Raw genomic sequence first — 20687 nt, 5'->3', positions numbered from 1 at the left:
AAGAGTGTAGGCGGGTAAAGGTTGGCAAATTGCGATAATGAGGCCATGGATGGAGAAACAAATATAATAAAAATATTATTTGCTTTCACTTTGAATGTATATGTAAGTTCATTCTTTTTAAGTTTTCATTTTTTTTGTCAGGGTCATCACCACATGCCCGAGACTAGATGACTATGTCTTTGTGAGGAACAAAGTGTTAGTAAGTTAAGGACTTCTATAAACAAGATATCGGTTTATTCGGCACTTTTTGTTTCATTTGATTAGATTTATTCGGTTCATTTTCCGCTTAAACCGGTTATAACTTGGTTATTTAATTAAACCGGGCATAAAGATTTGTGGAACCAGTCACCAAACATAACTAAATTCACAATATGGATACGATTAGAAATCGATCAGATAACCGAATTTACCATTTGGTTTGGTTTTTTCAAGTTCGATTTTCGCATTTTACTGGTTTTTTTGCACAACTCTATGTTTAACTCGCTACCTCGGCTCGATAATTAATATATAACACAATATATTATTTTTACTTATTACCACAATTTTATATACAATAATAACGTACCATAACAAACCAAGCCCCTAACGACCCCCCCCCCCCCCGGTTGCGACCCTAAATATCTATATTCTTATATGAATTTTATTCAAAACCAAGTTTACTACCCGCTAGGTGGATTCTATAATAGGACTTTTTAGTCATCTAATCTCTTGCCATTTAAAAAAAAACTCATATCGACGTGCCACAAACCAAATTCTCGTTGTATCCCCGCTGCAACACGCGACAGTCTTAAAAATGTATCAATTTAACTCAGGGTCAAAACATGTTATAGCCAGTATAGTTGGTTGAAATGGGTTGTTTTTTTAAGGTACCATAATAGACCGTTATATTTTCTTATAGTTCTAAGCATTAGTTGATATATTTATCTTAGAAACAACCTATCACAATTTACTTTTTTTTTCAACTTTCACTTCTTTAGTATAGTGGAATTGGCTGCAATTGCTGACCTTTTAATGATTAAAACAAATTAAATAATCAATAGTGGTAAAAACTTTCGGAATAACATGAATATCAAGGAATGCATTATTTGAATATTAATTAAATTAATTCATATTTATAAATATTTAGATTTCTGTTGTTGTTTTCATTAGAATTTATTTATAATATTTATTAGTAATTAAAACTTAGTAAAGTGTATGTTGTTGTTATTGGTTAAAATTATTATTAATGGTATTTTTATTATTTACAAACTTATGATATTTCTATTATTGTTTTCATTGTAATCAATAGTATTAGTATTATTAGTATAACTATTTTAAATATTAATATTATTATTGTTATTTGATTAAGTATGTCACGCTTATGACACACTAACGCTATTAACTCGAAAACATTAATTTAAATAAAACTATAAAATAAATAAAAAATTAAGGAAACTAACAGATTACTCTACGGTATATCGCAATATGATTGACATAAACGAATAACGTCTTGCAAATTGTCTTGTGTTGACCTTAAACACTTCTCACTCTCTTTGTCTCATTTGTCTTGTTTTTACTAAACCTCCATTAAGATCTATTGAATTGACCTATAGAGAACTACGATATAGTCATGAACCGTACCAGTGTCATCGAATTTCTGTAGCATCTCCACCCCAAACTAGATCATACCGACTGAATACGTGTTGTGTCCCCGCCGCAACGCTCGGGCACACCTACTAGTATGTGTGTGTGTGTATAGAAAAGGGTTCAAATAAGAATAAGAAGTTTCCTAGGAATGGTAAGAACAAATAAATTTTTGACATGTGGTATTATAACCTATGGTGAAAGAATAATTTTAGGAAACTATGTCGGTTATAATGGTGAAAGAGTAATTCTAGAAAACTATATAGTTTTTGGTAATTACAAATCTCAACCTTGATTAACATGATCCAATGACTATGATTTATTCATAGTCTTTCTAGAAAACTACTTCTTTTTAGTATAACCCTCCTATATATATATATAAAGGGTAAAGTTAAAATGAAAACCCATTTGAGTTGTGAAAACCCGCGAAAACCCTATGTAACATCGTTTTTTTTTGTTACATGTAATATGTGTTGTAGCATTTAATACAAAACATCGAAACATCAAAAAAAAAATATACGTTTTGCTATTTTTTAACATTTTTTTTACTAATTTTTATATATGTTTTCAGTAGAGAGAAAAAATTATATTTATATTTACATTTTTTATTCACTTTAATTGTGGACTACAAGATTTAAACATTAATTAAAAACATGTAGTTGAGAATGAGTTTCTAGAGTTTTCACAACTTAAGTAGGTTTTTATTTTATACTTAGCCTTATATATATATATATATATATATATATATATATAATGCGTGACTATGATCCAAAACTAGTTACTTAAGTAACTTTGTATGGAGATGGTTCGGGACATTTGTTTGGAGCCAAGACAACAATGACTCATTACACGTACTTCCTGATATCAACTTAATTAACATGATTCACTGAGACAGTGAGCCTATGTTTTTCATCAATTGATGGGTGGATTTGGGTAAAAAAAATTTACTTTTGGTTCAATTTTGGTCGTCTCAAAATACATAATTAATAAGAATTAATTAATAAGAATGGGTTGCTTTTAGAACAATTGCTAACTTTAAATTGATCCAAGTTGGCGAGTAACACCCACAACCATTATTCATCACCACCACCTATCGATCGCTGCTGGCACCGAAACAATCACCATCGTCACCTATGCAACCATCGCCACCACCACCACCTAAACTAAGTCATCGCTGACACACCGGCTGATGACACCAAAACAACCTCCTATGCCACCACCCGCGTCTCCACAACCGCCATCGCAATCACTTTCTCAATTATGTCAGTATTGTCGTCGCCTTCTCATTAGGGCTGTTCACGAGTCGAGCCCGAGTCGAGCCAGGGTGGTTTCGAGCTCGGGCTCGAAATTAAACGAGACAACTTAGTTAGACTCTAGCTCGATTTTGAAGTAAAAGGAGCTTAAGATCGAGCCAACGAGCCGAGTCATTACTCAAGCCGAGCCAAGGTCGATTTTGGCTCGGTTACAAAAATGATCCAAATCAGCTCAGGATGTCTTAAATTAACTTTTTATAGCTAGTTTTATTCGAGCTTTTATCGAGGGAGCCACGAGCCCGAGCTTCGAGCCTCGAGCTTCTTGAACAACCCTACTTCTCATACTATATTGTCAGCAAGGCCTCCATTGTTGAAGTTGCAACCACTGCCGCCGCCATGAAGATAAATATGGCGGGAGACCCATTTTGATATTTTTCAATCCAAGAAAAGGTTAAGCCCGAGCCCATTTGGACACGAAACAAAGTGACACTTTGTAGAACATGCCATTTTATCCAAACTCATTTCCGCTCAAATTTGTTATAACCCGAACCCATTGTGACGAACTGTTTTTATTTGATGAAACATTCTATATTATATCGTTTAAATAACCAAAACATATAGTTATTTTTTTTTGAACAACAAATATTCCTAGTCCTACTCTACACCAACATTACACACATTTGCCCAGGTTTAACCATGTGACCTAAAACATACAGGGATTTTCTAACATGTGTCCTAAGGGCACATGTAAGAAGCATTTATTATGTGAATATTCTTATTAGAAGTACAATTGCATATTAATTAGATCAATCTTACAATAATTACCATATTTAGCCTTTTATTCTTTCCTACTAAATTTTCTTTCATTCATGACTATTAAATAGAACTTTTTCAATTCCTTATAAAATTACTCTTTTATCACTTTTAATTTTCCACCATGTTTCTATTTATTTATATATATAAAAAATATTCAAATATGAACGTGATTTTTTTTACATTCAAACTAACACTGACTTTTTAATATTAAAATATAAAAGTTTAAAAATCAAAAAAAGAAATAATTTCATTATTATAAGATAACAAAAGAATAAGTATTTTAAGCATTTATAATGAAAGATGGGTTTGTAATCTACTTCACTTGTGCATATTAATTTTTCTTTTTTTAGTCAATTGTTGAGCATTATTAGCATTATCAGAAGCATGTCGCTCTGGACATGTACTGAAGTTGTTTAATATGAATACTTATAAAGAAATTGTAGAAAATTAAAAGTGATGAAAGAGTAATTTTAGAAGGAATTAGAAAAATTCTATTTAATAATCATGAATGAAAGGAAAGTTTAGAAGGGAAGAATAAAAAGCTACAGATGATAATTATTGTAAGATTGATTTAATTAATATGCAATTGTACTTCCGATAAAATATTCACATAATAAATGCTTTTTACATATGTCCTTTGAGTACATGTTAGAAAACCCAAACATATATAGCTAAACCTTTAAAACAAAGAAATCAAACAAAATCAAATATAAATACTAGCAAGATCCTTCAGTTTAGCAAGATAATAACTTTCACACGTCACAAATTTTAAAAATAATAGCCGTGGCTTGCAAATATATGGGAGAGAAGATTTTGTCAATCATATCAACTTAATTATCCCAAGAAACAGTCAGAAACAAATATCTTGATTCCATGAACATTAATCACAAATCTTCCCATCCATCAAGAACATTATAAACCTGTTTTAACCCATCATCAAGATTCATCCTTTCTTGGATGGGTGGCAATAAAAATCCAATCTTGATCAAGAAATCATCAAACCCTAAACTATCTTTATTACCTCTAATTGCCCTAATTTTCTATGAGGTTTCAGGTGGACCATTTGGTGTTGAAGACTCAGTCAAAGCAGGTGGTGGTGCTTTACTTTCTCTGTTAGGGTTCTTGATTTTCCCTATCTTTTGGAGCATACCAGAAGCCTTGGTTACAGCAGAACTGGCCACAAGTTTCCCAGAAAATGGAGGCTATGTTATCTGGATTTCATCAGCTTTTGGGCCTTTTTGGGGTTTCCAAGAGGGGTTTTGGAAGTGGTTTAGTGGGGTCATGGATAATGCATTTTACCCTGTTTTGTTTCTTGATTATCTTAAGCATTCAATTCCAGTTTTTGACCAGTTGTATGCTAGGGTTCCAGTTCTGTTAGGGATCACTGTTTTGTTAACTTATTTGAACTATAGAGGTCTTCATATTGTTGGAACATCTGCTGTTGTTCTTGCTGGTTTCTCATTATTCCCAATTGTGGTAATGGGTCTGCTTTCGATTCCCAGAATTCGACTGAAAAGATGGGTTTCGGTTGATTTCAAGAAAGTTGAATGGAGGGGGTATTTCAATAGTATGTTTTGGAACTTGAACTATTGGGATAAAGCGAGTACGCTTGCGGGCGAGGTTGAAGATCCGAGTTGGACGTTTCCGAAGGCGCTTTATGGTGCGGTTATACTCGTTGTTTGTTCGTACTTGATCCCGCTTTTGGCGGGAACGGGGTCGTTGGAGTCGGATTATGGGGATTGGAGTGATGGGTATTTTGCTGAAGTTGGGATGTTGATTGGGGGGTCTTGGTTGAAATGGTGGATTCAAGCGGCTTCTGCTATGTCGAATTTAGGGTTGTTTGAAGCGGAAATGAGTAGTGATGCTTTTCAACTTCTTGGTATGAGTGAAATGGGAATGCTTCCTTCTGTATTTGCTTCAAGGTATGTGTCTGTTGCTAGTTATTTGTCTCATTTTGTATCAGTTTGGCATGATACATAATGTGATATACTGATGTCCATAGCCGTTAAGTTAAAATGGTTTTCAAAGCTCAAAGTTTCAATCTTTATAGTTTTATATTGACTGTATTCGATATTTCTTGTTGATTACTACTCAATTGTTTGTTTATATATCAGTTTGTCATGATATACAATGCGATGTTCTTAGCCCGTTAAGCTAAATCGTCTTTTAAAGTTCAAATTATTATTATTTTTAAAAATTTTTGTCTTTGACTGTAGTTCAAGATTTTTTGTTCATTGCTATTTAATTGCTTGATTTTATTTGGTATGATATATGATGCGGCATCCATAGCCTGTTAAGCTAAAACTTTTTTCAAAGCTCAAATTTTGAATCTTTTTAGTTCTATCTTGACTCTAGTTCAAGATATATTGTTAATTGCTACTTGATTGTTTTGACTTTATATCATTTTGACATGCTATTTAGCGTGATATCCATAGCTCATTAAGCTAAAGCACTTTCATTCATAGTTAAATTTTGAATCTTAGTTTTATCTCGACTTTAGTTCATGAAGTTTTGTTCATTACTACCATATTCGTAGCCCATTAAGCTAAATCGCCTTTCAAAGTTAAAATATTGAATCTTTATAGTTCCATCTTGGCTGTAGTTAATTTTTTTTCCCTTACCACTTAACTGTTTGATTTTATATCATTTTGGCATTTATATATAACACGATATCTATAACCTTTTAAGCTAAAACGTCTTGGAGGTCCCAACTCCAAAGTTAACTCTTTATTATTTTATCTCGACTGTAGTTCAAGATTTCTTGTTCATCACTACTTAATTATTTAATTTTATATCATTTTTGTATGATATATAACAAAATATCCGTTGCCCGTTAAGCTAAAACATCTTTTAAAGTTCAAAGTTTGAATCTTTATGGTTTTATATTGACTCTAGTTCAAGATTCCTTCTTTTTCACTCTTAATTGTTTGATTTTATATCATTATGGCATGATAAATAATGTGATAACCGTTGCCCGTTAAGCTAAAACGTCTTTCAAAGTTCAAAGTTTAAGTCTTTATAGTTTTATCTCGACTGCAGGTCAAGATTTCTGTTCATCACTACTTAATTGTTTGATTCTATCATTTATGGCATAATATATAACATGCAGTGGTAGATCTAGACAATTTCAGGGGTAGCACAATTGTTTTTTAACCGTACATTAAGAAAAATGATTTTATACCCGTTTCGCGAGTATGAGCACCCGGTTTCGCATGTACTGTAGCCCGTTACGCATTACACACGTACTGGTAACACATTTCGCTCATACAAATTACGTGTTTTGTGCGTCCCGGACCCGGTTTTGCGCTGCGCTCGTATCGGTGCCATGTTATCCATTCGCGTGTACCTGCGCTGGGTTACCAGTTTCGCGCGTACCGATGCCCAGTAACTTGTTTTGCCAGGCGCCCGGTTAAGCGTCTCGTGCTTCCCGGGTTCGGTTTCGCGTTACGCGTGTATCGGCCCGGGTTACCTGTTTCCGCACGTGCCAGCGCCTGGTTAAAACTTTTGGGTTAAATTTGCCACACCTATTCTAAATCTCATCAACGATATAATTGGGCTTGGTTTCTTTATTTAAGTTATATACTTTTAAATTTTAATTAAATAGTAGGCTTTTAACCATCTTAGGTTTTTAATGAAACTTTGAAAGGTGTAGTTTTAGAGTTTTAAATTTTTTTGAGGCATAATACATAAAATATAAAAAAACAAAAACAAAAAAAAATTCTACTTCGCCAGAAAAGTTGAGGGGTGGCGTGTGCTACCCCTCCTTCTCAAGTATGTCCGCCCCTGATAAAATGATATCGTTAGCTCGTTAAGCTAAAACATCTTTAAAAGTTAAAATTTTGAATCTTTTCAAGATTTCATTTTTCTCACTTAAGTTATTTGATTTTATATCATTTTGGCATGATATGCAACTTTATATCCATAGCCCGTTAAACTAAAGCGTCTTCAAAGTTTGAATCTTTATTGTTTTATCTCGACTATAGTTCAAGATTTCTTGTTTTCTTATCTTAAAATGTCTAATTCTCATCAGATCAAGGTTCGGGACGCCTACAATCAGCATATTATGCTCAGCAACTGGTGTAATCTTTCTATCATGGATGAGTTTTCAAGAAATCTTGGAACTTCTCAACTTTCTTTATGCAATTGGAATGCTGTTTGAATTCGCAGCGTTTATAAAACTTAGAATAAAGAAACCCGATCTTCACAGACCTTATAAAGTTCCTCTCAAAACACTCGGTGCAACATTGCTGTGTGTACCTCCTGCCTTCTTACTTGTGCTTGTTATGTGTCTGGCATCCGCAAGAACATTTCTAGTGACCGGAGGAGTTCTTGTTCTCGGGTTCATCCTCTACCTGGCCATTATTCACGTGAAGGATAAGAAGTGGGTCCACTTTATTTCAGTTGATGATGATGACAATGTTACTGATCGCGTTGTCGAAGACAATGAAACCTTGACTTTGCACCCGCGTGATGATGCTGTGGTCAGCCTGTTATCCGACTCGTCATCTTCTAATGGGAAAATCGGGTCGGAAATATGATCTGAAGGAGAATCGAAGTTGGTTTTAGATTTTGAAGACATGCTATATACCTCTATCTACATTCTTCTTGTATTTAAAAGATAGATTAAAATGATGATTGTATTTATTGTGTTTGTTTAAATTCTGGCTGTATTTAATCATTTGGAGAAAAGGTAAGTATGTTGAAATATAGGACCGGTGAGACACAATGTACTTTGTACAATTGTACTATGAAGACATGAAGTCCAACACTGTTGTGTCTTGAAACACACTTTTTGGATGTTGTATTTTAAACCCCATATTATGGAATAATAAGTTAATAACCTTTGTGTTGTATACTTTATGCTTCATTTCTTTTAAATTATTATATTATCTTAATCGTAGTAATCTCATTTCTTTCCATTTGGCGAAAGTTATAAACTCCAATCGGTTTAAAAACATCAGATACAGTTATAAATATAGATTAAATAAATTATAATTTTAATAAAACAAGAATTTGTTATGTATTCAAGTTTATACAAAATTGTTGATAAAATAAGAAATTTTATGTATTTATTAATAAAATAAGAATTACGAACTAAACAAAATGTTAAGGATCTTTACAGTTTGGTTTAGCCGATTTGACTAACATTTTGGGTTAAACCACCATTACGGTTTTGAAAAGGACATATTGAATCAGTCTGGTTGGTTGGGCAGGCTGAACCAGCCGATTTTACGGTTTTAGTTAAACTTTTTTTAAATTGTAACTTACACTAAGTTTATTAAAGTGATAAGGGCTATTCACATTCACAACTTTATATATATCCATAAATTTATATTCTTAAATTAAAATAATTAAATTAAATTAAAATAAATAAATGTTAAACGACTGGTTTAGTTTACATTTCTGGTTTCAAGTTTCAAACCATAAACCGCATCACAAATCGATAAACCGTTAAAACCTAACCATGAACTGGCCTTATATATTTCAAACCGGCTGGCTTTCTTCGTTTTGGACATTTTGGTCGCTTTCTACGGTTTATTAATACCCCTACAAAATACAAGGACTTAAGTAGCAAGCTAATCAATATACGATATTTTGGATGAAATAAAATATAAAAAAAAGTTTGAAATTCGGTTAGGTTCACTAGTTCGGACGGGTAGGTACCTATAATTGAAATAGGTTTACCACACCAAGTATGTACTCAGGCAACCACCGCTCACACCTCCTCTTCCCATATAACCACCCGAAGAAAAGGCAGCTTGACAAATATAATAGCGAAACATGTATAGCCGTATAGATTTTTTAGTTTTACCCGAATCACTTTTTATTTTGTCATTTTTTAAACATAATTCATCAACAAATAACTACTTTTATTGAATTACATATTGCAATATAGGATGAATAAATAATTTTTAAGAAAATAGAGAAATAATGATTAGAAAAGAACAAACATAACACTTTAGTTACCAACTAGATTTGTCGTGTCTAAATGGGCAAGAGTGATGCTTATGCTGATTTTATTTTACTTGCCATTTAAAGTATAGGTCTGTGTTGTCTGCTTGAGTGCTTCTTGTTAGATTATAATCAAATAGTGATCTTGCACTTTACATTATTCAACCATCGGTACATATATATGAATATTTTAAGGTTAAATTTAAAATAATTTAGTGGGAATAGGAAAGAATACGACCATTGTGATTTTAAAATTTCCGGGGCTTAAACAAATGACGATCAAATGATATTCAATCATAAGGTAAAACATAGTTACATTGATATAAAAGTTTAAGTTACGAGTCAGAATAAGTTAAATGGTAAAACATACTTTAGTTACCACTGTTTACTCAGTCATGTCTTTGTATTGCTAGTTTGTTAGGAACTTAAGACGGTAAATTTATCAAGCTTCTTATAACATACATGCTTAAAATAAGCCTAACAAATTTGGGAAAAGTTAAAATGCCAAGAGACACAAAAATAAGAAGCTTGAGAAGGATTTTGGGCTATACAAAAAGCCCTCAAAGAAAAATTGAAAAAACTAATAATAATAAAAAAAATCATAACTCAAAATATAATTAAAAAATAAAAAAATTTAAAAAACCAAAATGTTTCCCCTGTCATTCTTGTTCAAAAAAAAAAAGACAAAATGGCAAAAGACGTCCTTTACGTTTGACCCGATTTTCATTATACGTCATTTAATGAAAGAAATAGCAAAATGCATACATTATGTTTCAAATTCCTTTCACGTTACGTCCTTTGGTAATGACTCAGTTAATTTTTTTCGTTAAATATAGTCATGTGCAAGGCACATAAGGGTAAATTTGTCTTTCTACCCATTAAGGGACTGTTTGTGTGGATTCCTTAAAGTTTGAGCCAAAAAAAATAATAATAAAAATAAAAATATTTAATATATATATATATATATATATACACACTCTCTCTCTCTCTCTCTCTCTCTCAGCCATGATTTTCCAGATCGGCCACCACCACTACCATCGTTCAGATCCAACACCACAGTCACCGTCGTCGGAATAAACTAATTAACCCTCTTTTCTCCCTCTCTCCCACTAGAATAACCCGACCCCTACCGCTACATCCAGCCAACTAAAAACCCCCACCGTCTATGACTGCTATTACCACCCTCAGAATCTCAGATCTGATTGTCCTTTCTCTTTCAGAACGGAGAAATCCTAAACCTTTTGATGCGGCGATGTTGCGGTGTTACAGGTGGCCATCTATGTTGTCGGATTTCTTCTGCATCACTCCTCGCCGTTGTATACGACGGTGGTGCTTCGCCGGCCGAGAAGAAGAAAGAAAGCAATGGAGTTTTCTTGGATTTAGAGAGAGAGAGACATATAGAGATGCTTGATTTTTGATACGGCGGTGGTGGTCGAATTTGGTACCTGAATAAGAGTTGCAGGTGTTTTGTTCAATCGAAAGGGTTGGTGAGTTTGAATATTACAACTGTGGCATCATCAATTATCTTCGGATCCAGACCGGCAATTCGTTTCCATTTTTTCCCGATGAAGTTGGGACCTCTAGCTCAAATCCCCCAAATTAACATTAGGGGTTACAAACAAATTAGGTTGTAGAATGGGAGAAGATGGTGGGGTGGGGATGATGGATGTGTGAGAGAGGAGAGAGAGTAAAAGATTTGTTTTATTTGTTAGTTTTAATTATAAAATAAATTATATATAAAATTACAAAAATACCCTTATGTGTAATGTACATGATCAGATTTAACAAAAAATTTTAACTGGGTTAGTGATAAAGAACGTAACATGAAACAAATTTGAAAGATAATGTATGTCTTTTGCTATTTCATTAAAGGACGTCTAATGAAAATCAGGTCAAACGTAAAGGACATCTTTTTGCCCTTTTGTCAAAAAAAAAAAAAAAAAAACCCGCCGAAAAGACACAATGCCGAGAAAAAAGACGCAATGCCGAAAATGAACAAACAACACAATAATAAATCAAAAAAAGACACAATATGTTACAAAATATAACGTAATGTGATGTAACACAATATCAAGAAAAAAAATACACAATCAATGACGAAAATAAACAAAAAAAACAATGATAAATAAAAAAGACAGAATGATTTTTATTCAACATTGTGTCTTGTGTGTGTGTGTGAACGAGGAAACGGTGAAAACTTTTTTTGTGTTTTTACATTTTTTGCTTTTTTATTAAATTTGTTATGTTTTTTTTTTATATTTTTTAAGGTTTTTTTTGTTACAAATCCCTTTCATCCTTTCAATTTTTACTCATGTTTATAGAATAACCTGACCCTATAATTTAAAAAAAACATTCTATAAAACAAAAAAAATCTCTACCATCAGGCTAATCTTGAACAAGTGTATTATCTTTACATATGTTAGATTCATCATTCCACTAAACTAACATGAAACAAAGTATGTATCTTTTATTAATAATTTTAAATACCCTTATCACCTACTTCATTACAGAAATAATAATAATTCTATTAATAAGGTATCTCTAGTCGTTGTTTGCTACTCTTTAATTTTTTATCCATATAGTAATCAATAACAAACATAAAAATCCAATAATCGTTAACTCTTAAGACAAAACTTTGATACAAACAAAAACAAAACAATAAAGTCTTATAGTTGCAAATACTTGCAATATAAATATAAGTTTAGGGGCATTTTAACAACTGACCAAAAGATAGTCAACGAGGTCAATTTGTGTTCTTCTTCCTCATAAGTACCAATTGACACCAAATATTTCGCCGAAGGGTTTTAATTTTTACAATTCCCAAATTAAATTTCTAGGGTTTCAGTCGTAAATCCAACACTCGATCTCAATATAATCGCAAGCTCACTTTCCGATTCGCATCAAATCAATTGGATTACCCAAATCAAGAACCCGATTCAGGTCGATTTCTCTTCAATTTCATATTTTTCTTGCTTAATTGTTCAATTGGAATCAGTCGATTGCAGATTTGATCTTGTGTGCACATGGGTTCTTGTCAATTTTGGGTTTTAATTGTTTGATTAGTTGGGTGCGAAATTGGGGGTAAAATTAGGGTTCTAATGAAGAAATTGTGAAATGCTTGTTTGATAATAAGTTGGTGTGTAGTTGAATTCTTATAAAGATTCAATTTTGTGTGTGTTTTTATTGAAATACATCAATGTTATGTGAATGCGATTGAATTAATGTATGTATATATGGTTATAAGTTTATGTGTGTTGTATGTTACAAACATCTATGCACGTGTAAATTTACTTGCTTTAAAGATCCATACGTGTGTACGAAACTTGTTACGAGAAAGATAGAGTAAGAAAGTAGAAAAATTGATTATTTAGAGAGAAAAATCATTTAATCTTTTACTGTTATGTAAGTGAATTCACATAAAGATTCAATTTTTTTGTGTGTTACGTGAGATTATAACATGAATGCTGAAATACATTATTGTTCTGTGAATGTGCTTGAATTAATGTATGCATGTGTTGATAAGTTTATGTGTATTCGTATGCTATAATCATCTACACACGTTTAAATTTACTTACTTTAAAGATCTATACATGTGCACGAAACTTGTTACGAGAAAGATAGGGAAAGAAGGTAGAAAAATTGATTATTTAGAGAGAGAAATTGTTTTTTTACCGTTATGTAAGTGAATTCACATAAAGATTCATTTTTTGTGTTTTATTTGAGATTATAACATGTCTACTGAAATGCATCATTGTTAAGTGAATGTGCTTGAATTAATTTATGTATAAAATGTGTAGATAAGTTTATGTGATTTGTATGCTATAAACATCTACACACGTGTAAATTTACTTGCTTTAAAGATCTACACGTGTATATGAAATTTGTTACGAGGAAATTTGAGAAAAGAAAGTAGAAAAAATTGACTATTTAGAGAGAAAAATCATATAATCTTTTACTGTTATGTAAGTGAATTCACATAAAGATTCAGTTTTTTGTGTGTTATGTGAGATTATAACATAACTATAGAAATATATCATTGTTATGTGAATGTGCTTGAATTGTGTATTCATATATTATAAACTTTGACACAAGTGTAAATTTACTCGCTTTTAAGATCTACACGTGTGCACGAAACTTGTTACGATGAAATTTGAAAGAAAATAGAGAAATTTATTATTTAGAGAGAAAAATCATTTAATCTTTTACCGTGATAGCATTAGTTAAGGCAATAGATACATGTGTTTATGCTGTTATGCAGTTCTGTGCACATAGTTACAATTATACAAAGTACTTTTTACTATTGAAATAAAAAATGTTGTATGGAATCTAACATTGTTTGAATTGTAGGTAATTAAAGAAAACATGGGTGTAAATCAGCAGTATACAAGAATAGATACATTAGAGTTAAAAGCTCTTCTAAATCAAAAGATTGGACAACAAAGATCAGATAAATATTTCAGTTTACTTAACAAACTATTCAGCCTCCAGCTCAGCAAGGGCGATTTTGACAAATTCTGCATCCGAACCATCGGTCGGGAAAATCTCCCTCTTCACAATCGACTAATATCCTCAATCGTTAAAAACGCTGCTCTCACTAAAGTCCCCCCACCAACAGTGAAGAAGTTGGCAAATTCTCTCAATGTCAAAGTGTCACGGGCCCCACAAAGAAACAGTCTTCAAACGCTTTATGGGGATGCGTTTCCTTTATCCCCTCGTAAGAGCCGGTCTCCACGGGACCGCAAGTTTAAGGACCGCTTCAGTCCTCTTGGGCCCAAGGTGCATCACGAGGCCCATCAAAGCCCTACTGAACTACACTCTCTTGGTAGCAGACCACCTGTTGAAGTTTTATCTGTTGAAGATGGTGAAGAAGTGGTTTCTGGAAGCCCCGGGATTCAAAGTAGAAGCCCGGTTACCGCTCCTCTCGGCATTGTTTTGAAACCGGGCGCAGCCCGGAAAACTTTATACCATAATTCTGGTTCACAACCTCGAGCTGTCACATGTGAAAACAGTTGTGAATTGCCTGACAATAGACTTTTGAGGGGTCGTTTGAAGGAGAAATTGAAGATCGAGGGGCTAAGTATTTCAGATGATTGTGTTAATTTGTTGAATGTCGGGTTGGATGCTTATTTGAAGAGATTAATGGAACCGTGTATCGGGCTTGCTCGGTCTAAAACCGCACCCAGGTCGTATAGGCAAAGGCCGATGACATCAGCAGTGTCGGCTTTGGATTTTAGTGTTGCGATGGAGTGCTATCCGAGTAAGCTTGGAGCGGATTGGTCAGCTCAATACGAAAGGTTTTGTTTTAGCTCTTTTAAATAATAAAGATAATAACAATAATAATAACGTTAGGGTTGAGAATTTGAGATTAGAGTGCATTTTCTTTTCTTTTAATAGTTGTTTCTGTTTTGTTTGTATAGATAGCATAAGCGGATGTTGCATTTATTCAAGTTGTCATTCTTCTTGATTTTTGTTTGGTTAAATGATGATGTTGGAGACATAATGTAACAACCTTAACAAGATGAAACTGTAAAGTCAATTCTTTCCACTTATGAAATGAAACAAACATAAATCAGAACAAAAAACATGTAAGCAGTTGTATAATAGTGTGAACATTGTTAATAGTGAAGTGAAATGAAGATGAGTCCCCCTTTACATGATAGTGTTGTCAGTGTGTTTGATTAGTTGGTGCTGCTTTTGATAAACTTGCCATGTATGTGATGTAAATAGTCCATACATACGAAAATGAATTGTTCACGAGCGGCTGCATTGTTCAAAACAAACAGAATGTCAATAGTCTGTTATAAATAAGCTTTATATATGATTTGATATATAAATTACAAACAATACATCTAAAAAGCCTGCTGGACAACATCTAGATAAGCAAAAGCCACCATTGTACGTGAGGCACCCCTCACCTGCGCCTAAGGCTACTTTTCGGTGTGCCTCAGCTGTGCTTTTTGGACACGTACCTTGCGCTTCATGCTTCTTTATACCAAGTTAACATATAATTTGACCTTTCTCTAATAAATTATAGTATTTAATTTTAAAAAAACCTAAATACACAGTTTTATTTATAATTCGATATAAATTTATGTTGACAGCCGAGTTATATACAAAATCATGCATTTTTTTTTCTTAAAAGACCAAAAGGTACTTTGTTTTCAATACAACTCATTTTTCAATTATATAATATCAGAATTTAGAAAAAAATAGTAGGTATTTATAATTTTTTACAGATGATTTTCTGGGCCACCTACTAATACATACAATTCAAGGAAATGAGGTATCAGTATGAGTGGTTACCTGCAAATGAACAGGGGTGAATCTAAATGTCATAAAATCACATAAAGGCCAGTAGATAGCGTTACTGATCATTGTAGGCAGCATATCTCTCTTTAATCGCGCTATAATTTCCTTACCACTTTCCCCTAAAAGATGCAACAGAATAAGATTTAAACATTACTACCATCATAGAGTAAATTATAAATCATAAAGTAAATACCTTGGAGGCTTGCATTATAAGTGAAGAACATAGCAGTCATAATAGGTCCAAATACAGTCTGCCCAATGAACATCTTTTTAAAAGTTGTCACAAGGTTCTGCTTAGGTAACACCCTTGAGAGAAAATTAAACCAGAAGTGCAAGGTTGGACCTAATATTATCATTCCATATCCTGCCATTCGACACGTTCTGATGAGATCATACGGCTCTGATGATGACTTTGTAATTGTCTGAATATTCAATTAAACTCAACATCAGAAGCAAACTATAATTACTTCAAATCAAATGACTAATAACCGTCAAAACGAAATATTTTGAACACATCTTACTATACAGATCTTTAAGAAAGTAAAACCTGGTCATTAAATATATCATAACAGACATACAAGAATCACATAACATGATGTGTATATATGTAGACAAATCCAGAAAGAGAATACAGAACCAGAGCATCTAATAACAAATTATGAATCAACAGGAGAATTTAAGAACTAAATCAAACAAGGGTCTAAACTCTAAAAGGAATATCTACAATTGCCCTTAAACTCAAAAAATGGGCTAAACTCGATATCTGATAGATAAAAAGCTCGAAACGAGCCAAGCTTTTTCAAGCTCGAGCCTAAAATAAAGCTCGTATAGTTATCGAGCCAGAGCTTAAGAAGCTTGTTTAGGCTCGTCAGACCTTGTGTATTTTTAAGTTTTACTTTACCTCATTTGGACTGTATGTATTAATTTCACATTCCATAGCCAAGCTTTAGCTTGTTTAAGGTACTACACGAGCTCGACCCGATGTTAGGCTCGTTTAAAGTTTTTCTCAAAATATATAAAAATAATTAAAAACGTATATAAATTAATTAATAAATAATAAACGAGCCGAGCCCTAGCCAAGTTCGAGCTTGAAAAAAGGAGGAACCGAGTTGAAGCTTTAGAAAAAGTGCTCTAGCTATCGTAAGTTAAAACGAGCCGAGACGGGCCTAGCTTGGTTTACACCCCTAGGATGAATACATAAACCTCTTATCTCATCCAGATTTTATGAGCCCTAAGGAACTGAAATCAGAGGATTTAACAATTGGTTCAAAATGAATTGGCACAATGTTGAACTACATGACAAAAAACTACCAATCAACCCTAAATGAATACAAAAATATGTTAGGTCAAGTCATCAATCAATCCAAAGATCATCCACACGTATACAACACAATTATCTAATTCAGAAAAAAAAAATTTTAACAACGTTTGGAACCACCCCAATTCCAAGTGACTCATCCTGAGACGACGGGATATACTGATTTTGACGTTGCAGACCTGAAGGAACAATCCACCACTATGATAAAACCCCATTAAGTCAGGTTGCGAACACGAATGCCATTGGACCAGAAAGCAAATGCGCATAATTCACGAGCACAATTAATGCAATTCAGAAAACTTGTTGAAAACATGTAAGGAAAGCAATCAAACCTGAGATGTTAAGTCAGCGGCAATGTAAATAAGAGCAGACGTAACGCTCTTAGTAAGAATAGGCCGCGCTTTAATCATGCCTAAATACCACCAAATCGGCCCGCTATTCGTTACGGAGGACGTCCCATTGGTCTTACTACTAAACCGACGAACCGGAACAGAAAACAGCGTCTCGGGCGTCCTCCGAACAGGAAACCGAGAGCAAAAGGTGTTGATAAGTTGCGGTTTGGGGTGGACATGGGTTCGGTGAATTGAATTGGCAATAGAGCACCTCATTCGGTAAGCATTGGTGCCAAATTTGTGGAATGTTGGATTCATTGTGAGAGATAAATGCGTGGGATGGGTTTGGAAGATTGGGGAAGAAAGAAACGTGATTTATTGGTTTCGGCTGCAAACAAGGGGAAGTTGGCATGTTAAATGTGGCCTCACTTTCTTTCTTTCTTTCATTTAATTTCCGAGACTTCACATTCACATATGTGGCTTCTTTATTTTTTTTATAATATTATTTTATATTTATTGCCAAATCCTAGGACTTTTTATTTGTTATTTATATTGTGTGCTGTGGTTTAATGAGCAATAGCTACACTGATGAAGCTTGGACTAAGACATCAGATGGCCGGACTCAAAGTTTATAAAAAGTTGTGGGCCGGGCTCAAATTTTCGGTTGAAAACAACTAAATTTACACCACGTATAAAATTTCAGACGAAAAATAGGTAAATTTGTACCACTGCGCAAAAAAACAAGAGGGCTAGGGCCACATCTGGCCAGTGAATGACTAGTTAAATTGTGATGTCATTGTCACGTAGACTAGTGAGGTTTTAACTACCACCCCCCTTTAACCAGCATGCTATGAATTAAGCAGGTTTAATTAGAAATTAAGAAAAAGAAAAAAAAAACAAAAAGATGCAATTGGTTGTTAGTAGGGTGGACCCACTTGTTATTTGTGATACAACCGTTTAGGGGATGGTGCTCTCCATCTTTGACGCCACACTCGATTTGTTTGGCGCAGTGTAGCAGACGCCATCTTCTCTATGTGGCAAAGATGTCGTTCCATTAACCATCCGCAACGCATAGTATATTAGAGTAATTTATTTATGTTAATTGGAAGTTATATTTACTTTTGGTACTGTTACAATTACAAGCCAAATGAGCGAAGCCAGTCAAGTCACGTAATGGGTGATTACTACTTTGACCACGCTAGCTTGACTTCTCATCTTCCTCAAATTCAAGTCAAGGGTTGTCGTAATCCACCTCTCGTGATATACAAACTCAAGTCACTAAAAGTCAGTTCTAATGGTTTAGGTTCATTCTTTGTGAGGTAAACATGTATTGTATGTTAATAAACAAGGGTTGGGATGCTTACATTTAGTATGCGCTCCATGACAATCTATCCGTGGCAGGAGACTTGGAGATGGGACCTTATATGGTGTAGAAATATAGTATTAGCTTTGATCGTAGATTTTAAGACGTGTTGTTTGAGTTTTCACACCGTGACACTTTTATAAAAACATAAAGAATTAAGACCTATGAATGAGATTTTACCTGCTATGTTTGTTTGTATAAACAATCAAGATTAGAAGGGTATAAAAAGAATAGAAAATGAGGTGAATATCAATGATTTGGACATCTTATTGTCTTATTCAGTAGATAACGGGGTGGAGTTTTAGTGGTCGCTTACTAAGGTAAAAATAAGCGTAGTTATTTATTTATTAACCTAAGATAAAATGACAGTTAGACACTTCCATTTAATAATAAAACGCAACAGACTAACTTAGTATCATGGAGTAAAATAAGTAATAACAATCAACAAAAACCACGAATATTGAAACGGAGAAAGAGGGACTGAACCTGAGATGTTAAATCAGCAGCAGTGAAACTGAGTGTACACGTAACGCTCTTAGTGATAATAGGTCGTACTTTAATCATGCTCAAATACCACAAAACCGGTCCACCATTCGCCAAGGAAGCCAACGTTGATGCGCCACTGGCCGCACTGCTAAAACGACGAACTGGCACGGATAACACTGACTCCGTTGTTCTCCGACCAGGAAACTGCGAGTAAAACGTGTTGGAAAGTTGCGGTTTTGGTTGGACATGGCTTCTGTGAATCGGAACATCAACTGTATTAGAAACCGAGCACCTCATTCGAATATGGTGGTAAGTTTTGTTGATAATTGAATTCATTTTATTTATCTGACAATTAATGTGTATCTTAAATGAGGCTTTCAGTTTCAATGGAAATATAGGAAGCTTAAGAACGCGATTTATTGGTTTCTAGGAGGAAGAAGGCGTGTGTGTTGCTGGCATGTTGGGTATTAGTATCAATCTCACGTGTATAAGTGGGTTTATTTTATAATCATTTTCTTTACATTTATTTAGATTTGCAAAAGATATTCTTCTATTTGATAGAAATGTATTCGGGATTATAGTTTAGGTACATGTTTTTTAAACTGTTTGAGAAAGATACGTTTTAAAAAACGGATTGTTTATCAAATGATCACTCTTTTAGTATCATGGTTGAACCACGAGTTTTGTTGGGTAACTGAAAAAAAAACCGCCGGCGCCTATAAAAGAACCCGATCGATGATTATTGAGTGACCATTTTGGATATTTTCTAGAAACGAATTTTTTTTTCGGGGGGGGGGGGTGTTCTCTTTTACAATTTATACCCTTAATGAAGTGTAAGTGTTTTATATCTTTAAATAAATGCATTATATTTATTATTTTTTATAATTAAATTAGTTAACTATTAACAATAAAAAATTAATTGTTTAATGTTTAATTTGTTATTATCTTTTTTACTTTTTTGAAGGTTTACCTTTTTATAGTTTTTTAAAACATATTCAATACCAAATCATTTCACCCACCCGTTGATATACATATAAAATGTCTTCCGCCACAAATACTCCACCGGAGGATGTGGTAGAAAAAAAACCGCCTCCCATACCAAACATTTTTTATTAAATATTAAAAAAAGTTATAAAAATAAATAAACCTTTAAGAAAGTAACAGAAAAAAAGCTAAACATTAAATAATTAAATTTTTTATTATTAATAGTTAAGTAACTTGATTATAAAAAATAT

At 33.4% G+C, this 20687-nt stretch overlaps 3 protein-coding genes across 3 annotated transcripts; 2 read left to right on the top strand and 1 right to left on the bottom strand.

Moving 5' to 3' along the window:
• The first annotated feature begins 4633 nt into the window (after positions 1-4633).
• LOC143610820 (putative polyamine transporter At3g19553) lies at positions 4634-8272 on the top strand. The gene is made up of 2 exons (XM_077085192.1): positions 4634-5614; positions 7723-8272. Exons 1-2 carry the CDS (start codon positions 4650-4652, stop codon positions 8228-8230), a joined length of 1473 nt encoding a protein of 490 aa, XP_076941307.1. The 5' UTR covers positions 4634-4649; the 3' UTR covers positions 8231-8272.
• A 4284-nt stretch (positions 8273-12556) lies between these two features.
• On the top strand, positions 12557-15053 carry LOC143610827 (uncharacterized). Its single transcript, XM_077085196.1, has 2 exons — positions 12557-12584; positions 13992-15053. Exon 2 carries the CDS (start codon positions 14007-14009, stop codon positions 14961-14963), a length of 957 nt encoding a protein of 318 aa, XP_076941311.1. The 5' UTR covers positions 12557-12584; positions 13992-14006; the 3' UTR covers positions 14964-15053.
• A 256-nt stretch (positions 15054-15309) lies between these two features.
• LOC143610823 (uncharacterized) lies at positions 15310-17916 on the bottom strand. The gene is made up of 4 exons (XM_077085195.1): positions 17604-17916; positions 16147-16375; positions 15948-16072; positions 15310-15405 (listed from the first exon to the last, which is right to left on the bottom strand). The coding sequence occupies exons 1-4, from the start codon at positions 17877-17879 to the stop codon at positions 15310-15312; spliced, it is 726 nt and encodes a 241-aa protein (XP_076941310.1). The 5' UTR covers positions 17880-17916.
• Between the last annotated feature and the right edge of the window lie 2771 nt (positions 17917-20687).

This window comes from Bidens hawaiensis, unplaced genomic scaffold (assembly GCF_021521415.1).
Source record: "Bidens hawaiensis isolate Kalapana, Puna unplaced genomic scaffold, B.hawaiensis_p1.1 tig00028284_1, whole genome shotgun sequence".
Classification (NCBI taxonomy): Eukaryota; Viridiplantae; Streptophyta; class Magnoliopsida; order Asterales; family Asteraceae; genus Bidens; species Bidens hawaiensis.
Note: the sequence above shows the minus strand (reverse complement) of the source record. Positions and strands in the feature narration are given on the sequence as shown.

What these genes read in the sequence shown, in the direction of transcription:
- LOC143610827 (XM_077085196.1), top strand. Translation starts at nt 14,007, where the DNA reads ATGGGTGTAAATCAGCAGTATACAAGAATAGATACATTAGAGTTAAAA.
- LOC143610820 (XM_077085192.1), top strand. Translation starts at nt 4,650, where the DNA reads ATGGGTGGCAATAAAAATCCAATCTTGATCAAGAAATCATCAAACCCT. An exon ending in CCTTCTGTATTTGCTTCAAG is followed by an intron (nt 5,615 to 7,722) that starts GTATGTGTCTGT and finishes AATTCTCATCAG; the next exon opens with ATCAAGGTTCGGGACGCCTA.
- LOC143610823 (XM_077085195.1), bottom strand. Translation starts at nt 17,879, where the DNA reads ATGAGGTGCTCTATTGCCAATTCAATTCACCGAACCCATGTCCACCCC. An exon ending in CCGCTGACTTAACATCTCAG is followed by an intron (nt 16,376 to 17,603) that starts GTTTGATTGCTT and finishes TTGAATATTCAG; the next exon opens with ACAATTACAAAGTCATCATC. An exon ending in TTATAATGCAAGCCTCCAAG is followed by an intron (nt 16,073 to 16,146) that starts GTATTTACTTTA and finishes TGCATCTTTTAG; the next exon opens with GGGAAAGTGGTAAGGAAATT.